General features: G+C 27.0%; 2 protein-coding genes across 3 annotated transcripts; both read right to left on the reverse strand.

Moving 5' to 3' along the window:
• Positions 1-5251: 5251 nt before the first annotated feature.
• Positions 5252-7568, reverse strand: LOC103492123 (calmodulin-binding protein 60 B-like). 2 transcript variants are annotated; one of them, XM_017045474.2, is made up of 7 exons: positions 7425-7568; positions 7233-7305; positions 6586-7156; positions 6322-6482; positions 6058-6162; positions 5777-5928; positions 5252-5663 (listed from the first exon to the last, which is right to left on the reverse strand). In XM_017045474.2, exons 1-6 carry the CDS (start codon positions 7454-7456, stop codon positions 5791-5793), a joined length of 1080 nt encoding a protein of 359 aa, XP_016900963.1. In that variant the 5' UTR covers positions 7457-7568; the 3' UTR covers positions 5252-5663; positions 5777-5790. The 2 variants fall into 2 exon arrangements, with proteins under 2 accessions (XP_016900963.1, XP_008450564.1); XM_008452342.3 differs by having other exon boundaries at positions 5777-5925; positions 7425-7546.
• Positions 7569-11301: 3733 nt separating this feature from the next.
• Positions 11302-13668, reverse strand: LOC103492124 (putative F-box protein PP2-B12). The gene is made up of 3 exons (XM_008452343.3): positions 13328-13668; positions 11983-12107; positions 11302-11832 (listed from the first exon to the last, which is right to left on the reverse strand). Exons 1-3 carry the CDS (start codon positions 13580-13582, stop codon positions 11409-11411), a joined length of 804 nt encoding a protein of 267 aa, XP_008450565.2. The 5' UTR covers positions 13583-13668; the 3' UTR covers positions 11302-11408.
• Between the last annotated feature and the right edge of the window lie 1226 nt (positions 13669-14894).

Genomic DNA, 14894 nt, shown 5'->3' on the forward strand with positions numbered 1-14894 from the left:
AAGCTTACTTTTAACTAAATAAGATTATTTTTCTTGTTTCACATTTAAAAGACAAATAGATAATGTGTTTGGTAGATAATGTTTGGGAGTTGTTGAAATACTCTTCCAACCCAAATTAAGATTACATTACGTCTCTATTTCTTTTCTAATATTTTCAAACCTTTGAAAACTTTGAAAAACAATATTTTCTTTTTCCATGTTTTCAATATGAAAACTAAAACAAAAATTAATCATATATAAGTTATTTAAATTGATTTTCAATCTCTAAATTGCACCCCAAGTTATATATGAAAATTGTTGATGCAATTAAAATTTGCTTTAAAGGCTACAAACTACTTTTTAGAAAATTATAATTAAAATGTAAACTTGTTTCATCCATGACATTGGTATTAATTATTTTTTAATGCAAAATATTGCGTTCGTTATCGTGGTTTAATTCGTCCCTTTTTTTTTTTTTATAAAAGATTGGAATTCTTTAGTCAAATTCTAAAAACATATTTTTTTAAAAAAAATATTTCCATTACAAAATCTATCAATTTATTTATAATTTTGTTTATACATTTAAAAGATTTCCCAAGATTATGTATATAGTCATTTAAAATAATTCTATATTTTAAAAACTATTTAAAATATTTTTAGACTATGTGTTTAGTTTTTTGTTTTTTTTTTCAAAAGGGGAGAAAGTTGATTTTTTTTGTAAATTTAAGTTATAATAAACGAAAAATTAAACTCGACTTTTTATTATTACACATGGAGAGCATATATTCATTTTTATTGATTTATGGACACACTCTATTCAAAGACTATAAGCCAAAGTACGATCTTAATGCTTTGACAAGCTTATATGCTTTGTATTAGGACTTAACTCTAGTCTTGACTACAACTTGTAATACTTTCCTATTAATAAAATATCGAGATGACCAAGTGTTATAAGAAAGTCTGCAATGGACTTTTTTTAAACACATGTTATCGCCTTCGCTTCTGTGATAAAATTGATGCTTTGTTGGAATTTTTTAGAAAACACAAAATTTAAAAAAAAATAGTGAAAAACAATATAGCTCGAAAAAAAGAGGTCCACAACTTTAATGTCAAACATTGTTAACCATCGTTATCATTCTTTAATTAGGGGTATAGTAGGGTTCACCAACTTCAAATTTCTTTTTGATTAATTAGCTTTGTTCTTTTCAATGGAAAAGTTTTCTACAAGATTAATATCACTGTCAATGGTCTGTTCATGTCAAAGAATTCGAGAATCAAACAATATCTATATAAATTTCGACATCGTCTCCATGGACAATCATTTTAAAAATTAAACTTAATGATAATAGAAGAGAATTTTGATTATTCATTTATAATGGGATTTTTCAAATCATGCACACATAATAAATTCATAAAATAACAACAACAACAACATTATTATTATTATTATTATTAGTATTTACCACAACAATAATTAAATATATGAAGATGAGGAGATAGAAATTACGATGATATTGAGAATGTAAATATTGTATGTAATTTCTAGAGTAATCATATAAATATTTTTCAAAAAGATGATAGATTTTAAAGATTTAATATTTAAAATATAATGTATCTAAAACTTTATTTATTAATGTTTGAGAGAACAAAGTAGAAAAGAGAAGAAAATTAATTGTAGGCGTCTTTGCTTTTGACCAAAATTAAAATTACTAATCAAACATTAGACTAAGGGTAGACTTTCTTACTCTCCCACTAAAAAATTAAAATCATAAAATTAAAAAAAAAAAAAAAAAAAGTTAATGTGGATGACAATCCCATCTGCAATTTCTTGTTTAATTTCTTTATAGTTTCCTTGTCCTATGGTTTCTAGAGAAATTCCAAGAATTAAAAAAGGTTGGGTTTCAACAAAGGTAGTGTTGGAATATAATAACATAATGTCTAAACTTTTGTATTGATTAATTAATTGATTCTTTATGTTATTAAATTTGTGATGAAGTAAAAGAAGAATTTTCATTAAATTGAGTTGATGGGAGAAACACGTGCACATGGAAATATATTAGTTTGTGAATTAATAATGGGCTAAGAGAGACTTAATTAAAAGCCTAAAGTTGCAATAATCTTAAGACTTATATTCGTTGTTCTAAAGAAAAGTTGTTGAAAGAGAAAATTATCTCCATAATTAAACATTAAAACAATAACTTTTAATTAAGCACGCTTTTTTTTTTTCTTAATGTTTTTATTTACATTCTAACAAAAATAAATATTTTTTGTGAGAGAGAGATTTTGTAACTTTTCTGGTTGAGCTTTAATTTGGACTTAAATGACAATGATTATATTTTAGTTTAATATTTGTTTAGTTGTTAATTAAGTTCAATTAATGTTTTTAGAATTAACTAATTAGTTATATCTTCTCCTCAAGCTATAAATAGCCCAAAGAAGATTGAAAAGTGATTGCAATTCTAAAATGGCTATTTATAGAGTAATACAAGGAATTATAACAAACTAAAAATACTAATTAAACTAAATTAACATCTAAACAAATATTAAACTAAAATATACTAATTATCCTCATCCCTTTCACTTCCCTTGTGTGCTTAATTTAGATTTTTTTTTTTTGTATATTATTATATAATTTTATGAACCATACAATTTAAAGTTTCAATGGTTACGTTATTTGCATGACGACATCATCTAATTGATTTGAATGTTGAAAGTTTGAAGGATATCAAAAATTGATCTAAAATTAGTTGGTGTGAACATCAAGTGTGTTCATGACATAAAATTTCAAATTTAATCAACCTTTAAAAATCAACTATAAAGGAATTTTAGAGCATTGGTGAGCCATCAAATTCATGAACATAATATATACAACCAAACATTGAAAAATAAAAATAATTAGAACTAATAATATTATTCTCCTAAATTTGACCTCCATTCTTGACATTGACTATGATGTTGGTTGGTGATGATATTGATGATGCCAGCTGGCCCCCCACCCACAAAAATTTGGAAGTTGATGAAGATCAGTGTAACAAACAAGTTACAAATTAAATAATATACCATATTTGAAATCAATCCCCAATGATCACAAATCTTATAATACATATTGGGGTTTTCCATATTTGAATAATATGAATCCTTTCACAACTTACTAAATCAAACAATAACAAACATTGTATTGTATATATTATAATTTAAAAAGGGGGGATGAATTTGATGAGATGATGAGATGAATTCTTATATTTTTCACACATAGACCATCCTATTCAGCATAGGCCTTTCAAGTATACATTAAAGTTTAGATGTGACATTTAAAGTTAAAAAAACATAACCATCATCTTTCTCTATCTCTATCACTTTGTTTATTATATATATATATATATATATATATATATATATATATATATATATATATATATATATATATATATATATATATATATATATATATATAAGACTTGTCAAATCTTTGCTCAATTCCACGTATATCTAGAACCTCTTCTCTTTCCTTTTTTAATTTTATTAATACTATCTTTTTTTTCTATGATTAAATGGTAATTTTTGTATAAAATATAACATATTTATATATAGCAAAATAAAAATAAAAGAGGGAAATCGTTAAAAATGAAAACTATTTATACTTTATGGCAAAATTAGGTGTAATGGATTTTTGTTATTTAGTAGTTTTTTTAAACCCCTAAAAGATATTTATCAAATATAGTAAAATTTGATATCTATGACTTATAAAAATGGATAGAAGTTTATTAATATTTATCATCGATAGAATTTGAAATTTTATTATACTATGTAAATATTTTGAACAGTTTTATCATTTATAACCGATCTCCAAAATGGAAAATTCTACCAAGAATAAAAACTATTCGTAAAGTTTTATCAACATATAGAAAGTAAACATTAATTTCCTATCCACGATATCACAAAGCTTCTTATGCTACTATATCACAAATATCTTCATCTAAAAAAAAAATCTACCCACGATAAGGTATCAAATTAAACTCTTATAGTAGATTATTAATTTGCTATTTAAAGTAACAATTGTTTTTGGCCATGAGGTCACCTTATATGTTATTTTATTTTTAACTATAAGTTTAGATAAAAAAAAAAAAAAAAGGGTTGATTGGTGAAAAAATGGGAGATTACTTTTTATTGGTTATTATAGGCAAAGTCTAATAAGAATGGAACAATATAAATACTATTTGATATAAAGTAATGTAAATCATATAATATGCATATACACACACCTACCTATGTGTTTGGGGAAAAAAATAAAAGGAGAATGTGAGAGTATGATCTTAAATAGAATATAATAATTATTTGATCTTCGCAAAAATAAAAAAAATCGACAAAATATTTACACTTATTATAAAAATTAAGTGTTATTTAATTTTATTTTTTTAGAGAAATTTTAATCGGTAGATTAATACAAAACTATTTTAAATATGAAGATTTTTGAAAATAACATAATATTAAAACTATTTACAAAAGGTATATAAATCTATCAAACTTCCTAATAGTCTTTTTTTTTTTTTTTTGTTATATTTTGTAAATATTTTCAATATTTTGCTACTCATAACAATCTCTAAAATATTGGAATTATTATGGAATTTTTATTTAGTCTCCACTAATATTTTAAAAACAAACAAAAATTTAGAGGATTGGCGAGTCATCAAATTCATGAACTTAATGGATTTGAATGTTGGAAATTTAAAGGTTACCAAAAATGAATCTAAATTGGTGTGAACATTTTAAAAACAAACCAAAATTTAAAAGCTAAAAAGATGTTTAATTTTAAAAACTAGTTAAGAATTCAACCTAAGAAAGATACAAACCATTATTATTGTGAAAAGAAAAAAATAGATGCAAACGAAATTGAAAGGAAAAGTATACTTAGTTTTCAAACAAAAAAAACCAAACAATTATAAATATTAAAAATTGTCAATTAAGTTAATTATTTAAAATCCTTAGGTCAACTTATTTACAAATATAGTAAAATGAGAAAAAAAAATTAACTTGTTGAAATGGCTTTTTTTGTTTTAATTATGTATACTTTGAAAGAAAATATTTAATGATTTTGTCACTTAAAATTATCTCTAAATATTTATGTACATGACAGAACAAATGGGAGCAGATTCTTAGAAGTGAACAAATAGTAAGAAAACTATGAAAATGATAATAAACCTTTAGTTTTACTTTCTTTTTTACAAGATATTAAAGTATATGGGAATCCATACTTACATCAAGATATCTCAATTATTCTTAACATTTTCATCGTATCTTAAACTAAAAGTAAACATATATTAGACAACTAGGGTTGACACATACATGAACATTTAGTCTTACAAACATGTCTTGACTCAATTTTGATTATTTGCTCTTTTTCTTTGTAAAAAAATAAAAAAGCATGATCTTAATCGTCACATGTATATTTCAAATTTGATTTTGTGACCATTCTCTCTCTCTCTCTCTCTCTCTCTCTCTCTCTCTCTCTCTCTCTCTTTTTTTTGGCATCATTTAGGTTTGGGAACCAACTTGCTGCATGATCCATTGGAAGTATTGGTTACATGTACTTGTCTATTCAACATGATTGTTTATGTGTTTTGGGCATTTGATGTTGAAGCTTCTCCACGTGACAACAACGTTGGCAATTGTGTAATTATAATGATCTACAAAATTAATAAAAGAACACACACAATTGTTATTGTATGGTTTTCCAATGATGATCAATTTAAAGAGAGAGAGAGAGAGAGAGAGAGAGAGAGAGAGAGAGAAACCATACCTCCAAATAAGGGATTATATAAAGAGAGAGTCTTGAAAATTGTCCAAAACTGTTTGATCTTGGAACTCATAATTTCCATTACTTGCATAAATGTTTTGGTTGAAAACAGCTTCATTTTGATCCATGCCTGCATTTTGCTCCAAATTTTCCTGCTTTATTTTTTACACATAATATTGTCAAAACAATTATCGTGAAATTAATATTCTAAGTAGTTAATGCATATCAGACTGCATCCACCATCTTTTTATAGTTCATTCAATCTAAATAGTAAGAAGAAATACCTGTACGTTTGGTGGATGAAAAGTGGGGATGGTGATAGGAACATACTGAAGAGCTTGCTCTACCATTGTCTTCCATTTCCTGTCTGAAAGTCTATTCCCTAACAACTGTGCATCAAAATAACCCAAATTAATTAATATCTTATATATTGTTTTACTACAATAATTTAACTTATTATTAAACCACATTAGAGACAATATATATGATTATCAATTTCTTATTTTCTTGGCTATTTATCTATACACACACACATATATATGTTATACCTTTCTTAGAGAACGAGAGTCCTTTTGATAAGCCTTCACAAAGGCTTCCACATTTAGGATACCACGGGAAGTTAGGCGCTTCTGATATTTGCCATTTCGCCCGATCCCTTTCAATCTCCATACTTCATCTTCTCCTCTCGGAGTATGATGTTTCTTGTTCACTGTTAGATATACATATAAAAAATAATTAGGATATTATAAATAGAAATGGAAAGATGGATGCAGCTCAGCTCTAGTAGAATGAGGATTCAAGAAGATACGTACGTTGGCTTCGATGATCCATCACTCTAAAAGAGTTAGAAACGGCAGGTCGGATTGTGGGGTAGTTATTGTTGGAGTCATATATAATCCTTAATCCTAAACGAATCTTCTTAGTCCTGCTCCTGAAGGTGTTTCTAGTGAATGACAAATTGGTGATGGAATAAACACCATTTTGTAACCGAAACCTCTTGTCATCACCAACCAACCAAGGTCCTTCTTCCGGCCTTTGAGCTACAACACTTGTGTCGAAATCCAAGTGATTTATTGCTTCGCCGTGGTCGAATAACTCTCCATCGAGGACAACAATCTCAATCCACGCCGACGACAAAGGATGAGTAACGTCAATGATGCGATCATTGACAACATCAAATAATTCAACACGCAGCTCCTCCCCGTTCTCGGCTTCGATGTCATTTGAAGTGTAGATGATGGATGGAATCTTGTTCGTCAAACGTAGCCTCAAATTCTCGTTTGTTCCTCCAGATTCACCACCACCACCACCACCACCAACTTTTTTTCCCTCTTCAACATCAACCGAGTGAGCTTTAAGCTGTGCATCCACCTCCTCACGTACCTGAAATTAACACATCAGCTTTCAACTCTCAGGTTAACAAAAGTTGGATAAATTAGCATATATAACGTGGTCGTACGATGGAGCGAAAAACATTTTCGAAAAAAGCCATAGATTTAGGAGACAAAGATCCAGCTGATCCGACTGCAAACCTGATGAGAAATTACAACACAAAACAATGAATTAGGTGAGAGATCGATACACATCATATCATTAATAAAACAAAACCCTTCAGTATTGTGAACAAGAGAAGAAGAAGAAGAAAACATACCCATATGGAATAGAGTTCGATTTTTGTACCATTTGATCTTCTTAGAGTGTTGGTTAGAAGATTTAAAAAAAAAAGGAAAAAGGAAAAAGATTGAAGAGGAAGATACGTGGGGTGTTTCGGTTAGTTGAGGGTTTGGTAAGAAGAAGAGCCGCAAGAAGTGAGAATATATAAAAACAGTTGAAGGAAAAAACAACAGAATCTCAAAGCAATTTCTGGTTATCAAATCCCAAGAACCTGCCACGAACTTTCCTCATCAGACTCGTCTCTTTTTAATATTAGGGGTAAGAGAGATGAAAAATAGATGAGAGAGAACACGGTTTAGTGGACCCGCAAATGGCTAAGAAGACCACAAAACCGGTCTTCTCTTTCCTTTTTTCATCTCTAACCCTAAAATCAAACCCACCAACGCACCATCTTCCTCATACTTTTTTCTTTTTTTAATTTTAACAAACCATTATTTCTTTCACAATCAAACTTTACTCTCTTTTTTTTTTTCCTTAACTTTAATAGTTCTCCCATTTAGTTTCAATATTGTTACTGATATTTCAAATGTTTCTATAGCATCCATATTGATACAAATGATGAATCCATATTTTTATTATATTGTAAAAAAAATCTATAAACCAGAACAAAATACCATCAACATAGATATAATATATAAAGATAGACATATTAATTTGTTCAATTTATAAAAATGTTTAATCATTAATTTTTTTAATCTTTTATTTTTACAATATCCCATTAACATTTGTAATGTTTTAAAGAAATCAAACAAACATCCCTTGGGAGAAGGATATATATAGAAGATCAGGAGTTCACACTAATCTGTATAAGATACATGAACTACTTTCTTTAATAGTTAATTGTTATATAGTTCTTTTATATCTTATGTGGTAAAGCTAGATACACATCTCCAATCGGAGTGTCACGTCGATATTTGCTTTCAAATATCATTTTCTTTATTAAAAACTTTTTAAAATGCTAGTTAAAATATTGTTTTGTTGTCTAATGTTAATCTATATATCATTAATAAATTTTTAATTAAGTACCAATAATACTAGTCTTGTTGTCGATTAATTATTCAATTTATTTTTCTAAAATATAATAACTATTCATAAAAAAAATCCGTGCGCACGCGATTATATTTAGTTCTAAATTTTTTAAGTCATAAATTTAGTTCTCTAAAATTCATTTAGAATTTTGTAAACTTCCATTGCTTTTGATGACATGAGGTAGCCTTTATATTTAAAAGAGATTATACATCTCTCTTATCATGTTACCTTTTGACAGTATTTGAAAATGTAACATACCCAATAATTTAAAATTATAATAAAGTTTTCATAACTTGATTTACTCCTTTTGGAAAAATTAAACAATCACCCTCTTATTACTGCTTTTAATATGGAGAATAAAAAATCAAACCAGAAAAGTCCTTTTCTTTCTTTCAATCTCTTATAAAATTATTGAGTAAGCTTAAAACTTTTCTATGACGTAGCCTATGACAAAGCCTAAAACTTCTCTATGACGTAGCCTATGACATGTATTAATAATATCCATCCACATCTTTTTCTTAAATATCAAATTTGGATTAGGAAAGGATGATGATCTATTGTTGTCCCACCTATATATAAATTAATTACAAACAAAAAGACAAATTGAATTTAAGGAATTGAAATACCAATGATGAGCAAAATGAGCTAATTAAAAAAAAAAAAAAAACAAAAAACAAAAGAGGAAAGAAAGAAAGAAAGAAAGAAAATTATGACATTGTATCTCATGTCTCTCTGTATAGTTTTTAATTTACTTATGGATAATAACCATTATCAAGTGATAAGATTACGATATTCAACTAATCATATAATTATATGGTTGAATTTACAAATAATAATATTCTCTTAATTAATTTATGATTCTAATTACTACCAATTAAGACTTTAATCACTTGTATTATGTATCTCTTTCTAATAATTGATTGATTTAATTACATTACTTTATTTAATATAATTTTTCTTTTAACTAAATAAGATTAATTTTCTTGTTTCACATTTAAAAGATAAAGAGATAAAGGGTGGGTTTGGATTTGTTTTCGAAGTGTTTAATTTTTAAAATAATTCATTTTAAGATAAATTGAGGTGTTTTAGAATAAATTTTTATTTTATATTTAATGAGAAATCTCTTCCAAATATCTATTTTTCTTCCTTTATTTTTCTATTCCTTTTTCCTATCTATTTTTTACTCCATCGTTCTTTTTTTTTTTTTTTTTTTTTGCATATTTTTAAATACTTTGATTTTTTTTTCAATGTATATGAATACACATTTAAATATAGAGATTAGCAAATGTTTCTCTCTCAGTCAAATCTATTTCGACTTAACATCTGTAAAAGAAATCATGAGGACATAAATGAAGAACATGGTCGTTCGGTTTGTAAAATAAAGATGAATAAAGAACGTGATCGAATTTACTTTTTTTTTTTGTCTAATTGATATTATATTGTCTCGAAAAAATTTATTTATCTTATTTATATTTTGGTGATGGAAATAAATTTTTTTTATGATTATATATTTACATTTCAAGATATTTGTGCTATTAAAATTGAATTTTTCAAAAAAAAATTAATACAAAAAATGAAATTAATGTTTAGGTTCAAGTAACTAAAAAATTAATAATTTCAAGATAACGTACAATTAATTTTAAATTATATTTGTGAAAAAAGGATTCAATAAACCAAAGCAAACACAATTTTATATATAAATATTTATAAAGATGTCATAAACCAAAACATGTGAATATATTTAGATTTTAAACTCATTTTTATAAAAAAAATATTTTTAAAAAATATATTCTTAAGAAAACATTTTTTTGACCCAAAGTGGATGAAGTTGTGGAAACACTTTTCCAAACAATAATGCTTAGATTATGTCTCTATTTGTCTTAAAAAGTGGAGAATGGTTGAATAAAAGAAGTAATGTTTGAAAGTTAAACTATAAATAGCGGAAAGTTAAACTATAAAGAGAGAGAGAGAGAGAGAGAGAGAGAGAGAGAAACAAAAGTGTTGAAGAAAGATTGAATCAATTTAAACACTATTAACCATATCATTATCTTATTCTTAATTTTGTAGGTTCACCAACTTCAAACTTCTTTATCATTACCTCTCTTTTTTTTTCCCCACAAATAAATAAATAAACACAATATCTAAAAAGTCTAACCATCATTATTATTCATTATTATCAGTTCATGTTTATCAATTTGTGTATCAAAAACAATATTCATTTTGAGAATTATAATTATAAATTACTACAAAAACTAAAACTGGTTTTTTTTTTCCCTTAAAACTCAAGTGTTTAGTTATTAGGAAATGGTAAAAAATCATGATAACAAAGTTGTAAAGATCAGAACATACATCAAAATCTTTTGAGAGAACAAAGTAGAAAAGAGAAGCTAATTAATTGTAGGCGTCGTCCTTTGCTTTTGACCAAAATTTAAATTTAATAATCAAACATTAAATTAAGAGTATTTTTTGACTCTCCCACTAAAAAATATTAAAAGAATAAAAAAAGTTATTGTGGATTACAATCCATATGCAGTTTCTTGTTTAATTTCTTTATAATTTCCTAATTATCCTATGGTTTCTAGAAAAATTAATTAAGCTGCCATAAAGCTTGATCTATTAGGAAATTAAAATCCCAACAATTAAACCATGGATGGTTGGTTGAGTATTAAAATTCAAACTATATATTATTTACAATATATAATATAATATCTTAAACTCTTTATTAATTATTTCCTTTTGTTATTAAATTTGTCCATTTTATTGATATGAACTAAAAAGTATTTTCATTAAGTTGAGTTGACGGAGGAAACATGTGTCGGGTGATATTGTCCAAAACTCGATTATCAATTTGCATGTCTTTTATATTGCTCGTTGTACTTGTCTCGTTGAATAATTCTTCGGCTTAACAATTTATTCAAAGCCTTCTTTACATTTATAGTTTCAATTTTGGTCTAAGTTGAATTCCTTCGACAACAAGACCGCCTCTCAAATGTTGACTCTCGATTTCTTTCAAGCACATCTCTACGACGTTGTCTACAGAATCATAAACATAAAACTCCCCCAACTCGATCTCGATCCAACTGTCGTCGTCGTCGTCGTCTTCCTCTACTCCACCAAAGTTATTTTGATTTTTGTACCCCTTTTGCTTGTGCAAATACACTTTTCTTTTAGATGTCACTGTGTTGAGTTGAATTATTGTGGCTTGAGATGGATGAGTGTTTAATCCATAAGCTCTATCTGCAAACTTCACCAAAAGGTATGCAAAGTAAAGTGTTTTTGAGGAAAGCAATTTGGTATTGATTGAGCCTTTTATTTCTAGCCACCATATAGTTCTCAATTCTGCAACTTCTTCAAACCTAAACTTCCAATATAATTTTCAAACAAAAACAAATTAAATTGGAGCATCAAAGAATAAATCATTTTAAGAATAGAAAACAAATTGAAGGTATTCTTCTAGCTATATATATATAAGATGTGAGAGGTTGATCAAGAGAGGAAGTAGAGACCTTGATTTGAGAAAGGGTTGTCTATTCCAAGACCAATATAGAGGATTGTTTGACCATTGAATTTGAAGTTCCCTTGCACCTAAAATATAACATTTCTTACCTGTCTCTTTATCTATATAAAATATCTGCACATATTTTGCAAAACAAAACATTATTCCTCTTCAAAGATTTAAATTTTTACTATGGCTAATTAATTGTTTTTGGTTTAAACTAATTCAAGACTTGTATTGTGGGTGTTTAGGGTTGAGGATAGGATTAAATAATTTCAAAAGTTAAATGCTTTCTACAACCCAAAAAAAAGAAAAAATGGTTGTATTAGGATAGATCAATAAATTTTGAGAATAAGTCAAGCTTTTTTAATAAATTGAGTATATAAAATACAGGTAAATGCTAAAACTGTTAAAGATATTTACAAAAATATAGCAAAATTTTAGATTCTATCAATAATATATAAACACTAATAGACTTATATCAATCTCTCAACATTCGACTGTATTTTATAAATATTTTGATTCAAATTTGAAAAATGCTCTATACTATATATTAGATGCCAACATATAAACATCGGTGAATGACATGCACTATTTTATCGCAAAACTAACCCTATATCGTATGTGGAAGCATTTCAAAGGCCAAATGATGCATCAACAAGCAATGGAACAAACATGAACTTTTTTCATTTAAAATTCATATTTGATCCACCGCCTGTTCATACAAAATTAACCTTTTAAAAATGCTATCTATCTCTTTTTCAAGTTTATTTGGCTAATATATGCAGAGGGATATAAGTTATATATATATATATATCTATATATATTCTTTTTTCTCCCTCTCATATTTCTTCCAATCGATCCATGATTTCATTCCTTCTCAACTAAAACGAGAGAGGGGGCTCTTATTTCTCTCCTACTCATTTCAATTATGAAACGAGGGAAAAAGAATATATCTATGTCATTTAAATATGAAAAATTTTCTTTACGAAACGAGAATGATTTGAAAAATAAAAGATAATTAAAGTTACCATTTAAAAAAAAAAAATAGGATGGGTCAGTTGGGTGTACCGGACATCTCTACTAGGTGGACATCCCTACACTTTCATCACTCCCGCTTCATTAAAATATAGAAAAAAGATAAGGTTACCATCCTATGCATGCAATTTTGATGGATCGACATAAATTCTTCTAAAAGAAAATATAAAATCCATTCAAAGTTTACATGCATCTATCTCCTTAAGCAAAATATATTATGATAGTTAATAAATTATTCAACAAATTTAATATAATAATTCATGTAATATCACAATATATATATAAATATATATATATATATAAATATATAAATGTACCTTCTTGCCCCCATCAATAAGATGGGGACAACATAACTTGAAATACAACTCCTTTTTAGTGTTGTAAACCAGTGGAGAATCTAATCTCAACAAAACTTCCTTACAATCAAATGGAAGAAATTTGTCCCATACAACATCAGAATCAGCCATTGAATGCATCATCTCCGAGACAATCGACAACCGACATGCTTCTCGAGCAGAAGCAAACGAGAGAATGTGTGCAATACAATCTTGAGGTAAAAGACTTAAATTCATTGTTCTGACACCAAAGAAGATCGGGAAGAAGAAAAAGGGAAGAATGAAGATTTAATTTCTATATATGGTTGACGAAGTTTGAATGCAAAGAGTACAAGAATTGATTTAATATTTATAGTTTGTTTGGTTGTGAAAGAAAAAGAAATAATCAAATTGATATTGTTAAGATGACCACATTTTGGTGTCTATGGTTTTGCACAACATGACAACATCAATAGCTTTGGATGATGACATCCAAATGTTAGGGGGTAGAAATGGAATTTAGAGATGAAGATCTCTAACTTATAAAACTTCAATTTTGGATATTTATTTATCTTTTTTGAAGCTAGAAAGGGAGTATAAATCTTAACATTAAAAATATTTAAAGCTAAATTATAACCAAATTAAAACTATATATGAATGAATAATGATCAAGGTTATCACACATCTTTTCAAATTTGAATTTTTCTCTTTTATATATATATATATATATATATTAAATGAATGACAACATTATGTATCATTTTAAATTTAAATGCACATTAAAGTTTTAGAAATCTATTTAATAAATTAGAGGGTAAAAGACACACACACATATATATATATATTTGAGAATCAAAGAAGGGGAGAAACTATCTAGATAAAGTTGTGGTGTATAAAAGAAAGAGCAGAGATGCATTATATTGATGTGGCTTTTAATATAATTGACATATATGAGTATCTTTTTCTTATTAGTTTTCTTTTGTTTTCTCTTTTCCAACGAATATGACCCCATAAAGATAACATATATGCATGGGGCCAAAAGGAATCCAAATATCTATTTGATTTCTAAAACATCCTTTCAATTGGGCTTCAATCAATGATTGACAATTATACACATCTTTATATATCAATTCTTCCTTTTCAAGTTTGGAATAAAATATACAGTGAGGCTTCCTTGATGTTTGTTATTCGACCAGTTTGAATTTTTTCAAAACATCTACTGTGACTCGACTATAACCTCTTAGCTTTCTAAAGAAAAATCAAGAAATGATTAATTAATTGGAAGAGAAAAATTGTAATGCCCCAAAAGTTTGGAATCTATATTCAGTAATTGACAGCCTCATCATTCTCTTGCGATTTGGTTATATCAATCATTGCGATTTTTTAGAGTAAAATTAGTTCTCCACACAAATGGCCAACAAAGGTTATTTTAACATATTTTGTCCTCACTCACATGTATCATAAACTTACGAGTCTACAAAACCTAAAACTTAGTCACCGATACCAATTATCACATATCGCATGTTCACACCTCCATATTGCATAGAAAAAAACAAAATGAAAATAAAAG

This window comes from Cucumis melo, chromosome 2, assembly GCF_025177605.1.
Source record: "Cucumis melo cultivar AY chromosome 2, USDA_Cmelo_AY_1.0, whole genome shotgun sequence".
Lineage (NCBI taxonomy): Eukaryota > Viridiplantae > Streptophyta > Magnoliopsida > Cucurbitales > Cucurbitaceae > Cucumis > Cucumis melo.

Bases quoted from the DNA above. Each gene is read 5' to 3' on its own strand.
- LOC103492123 (XM_017045474.2), bottom strand. From the start codon at position 7,456: ATGGTACAAAAATCGAACTCTATTCCATATGG. The intron at 7,306-7,424 runs GTATGTTTTCTT...ATTTCTCATCAG, and splicing joins TCGAACTCTATTCCATATGG to GTTTGCAGTCGGATCAGCTG. The intron at 6,163-6,321 runs GTATAACATATA...TTTGATGCACAG, and splicing joins ACTCTCGTTCTCTAAGAAAG to TTGTTAGGGAATAGACTTTC.
- LOC103492124 (XM_008452343.3), bottom strand. From the start codon at position 13,582: ATGAATTTAAGTCTTTTACCTCAAGATTGTATTGCACACATTCTCTCG. The intron at 12,108-13,327 runs GTACATTTATAT...AAATATGTGCAG, and splicing joins TTATTGATGGGGGCAAGAAG to ATATTTTATATAGATAAAGA. The intron at 11,833-11,982 runs GTCTCTACTTCC...TTGGAAGTTTAG, and splicing joins CAACCCTTTCTCAAATCAAG to GTTTGAAGAAGTTGCAGAAT.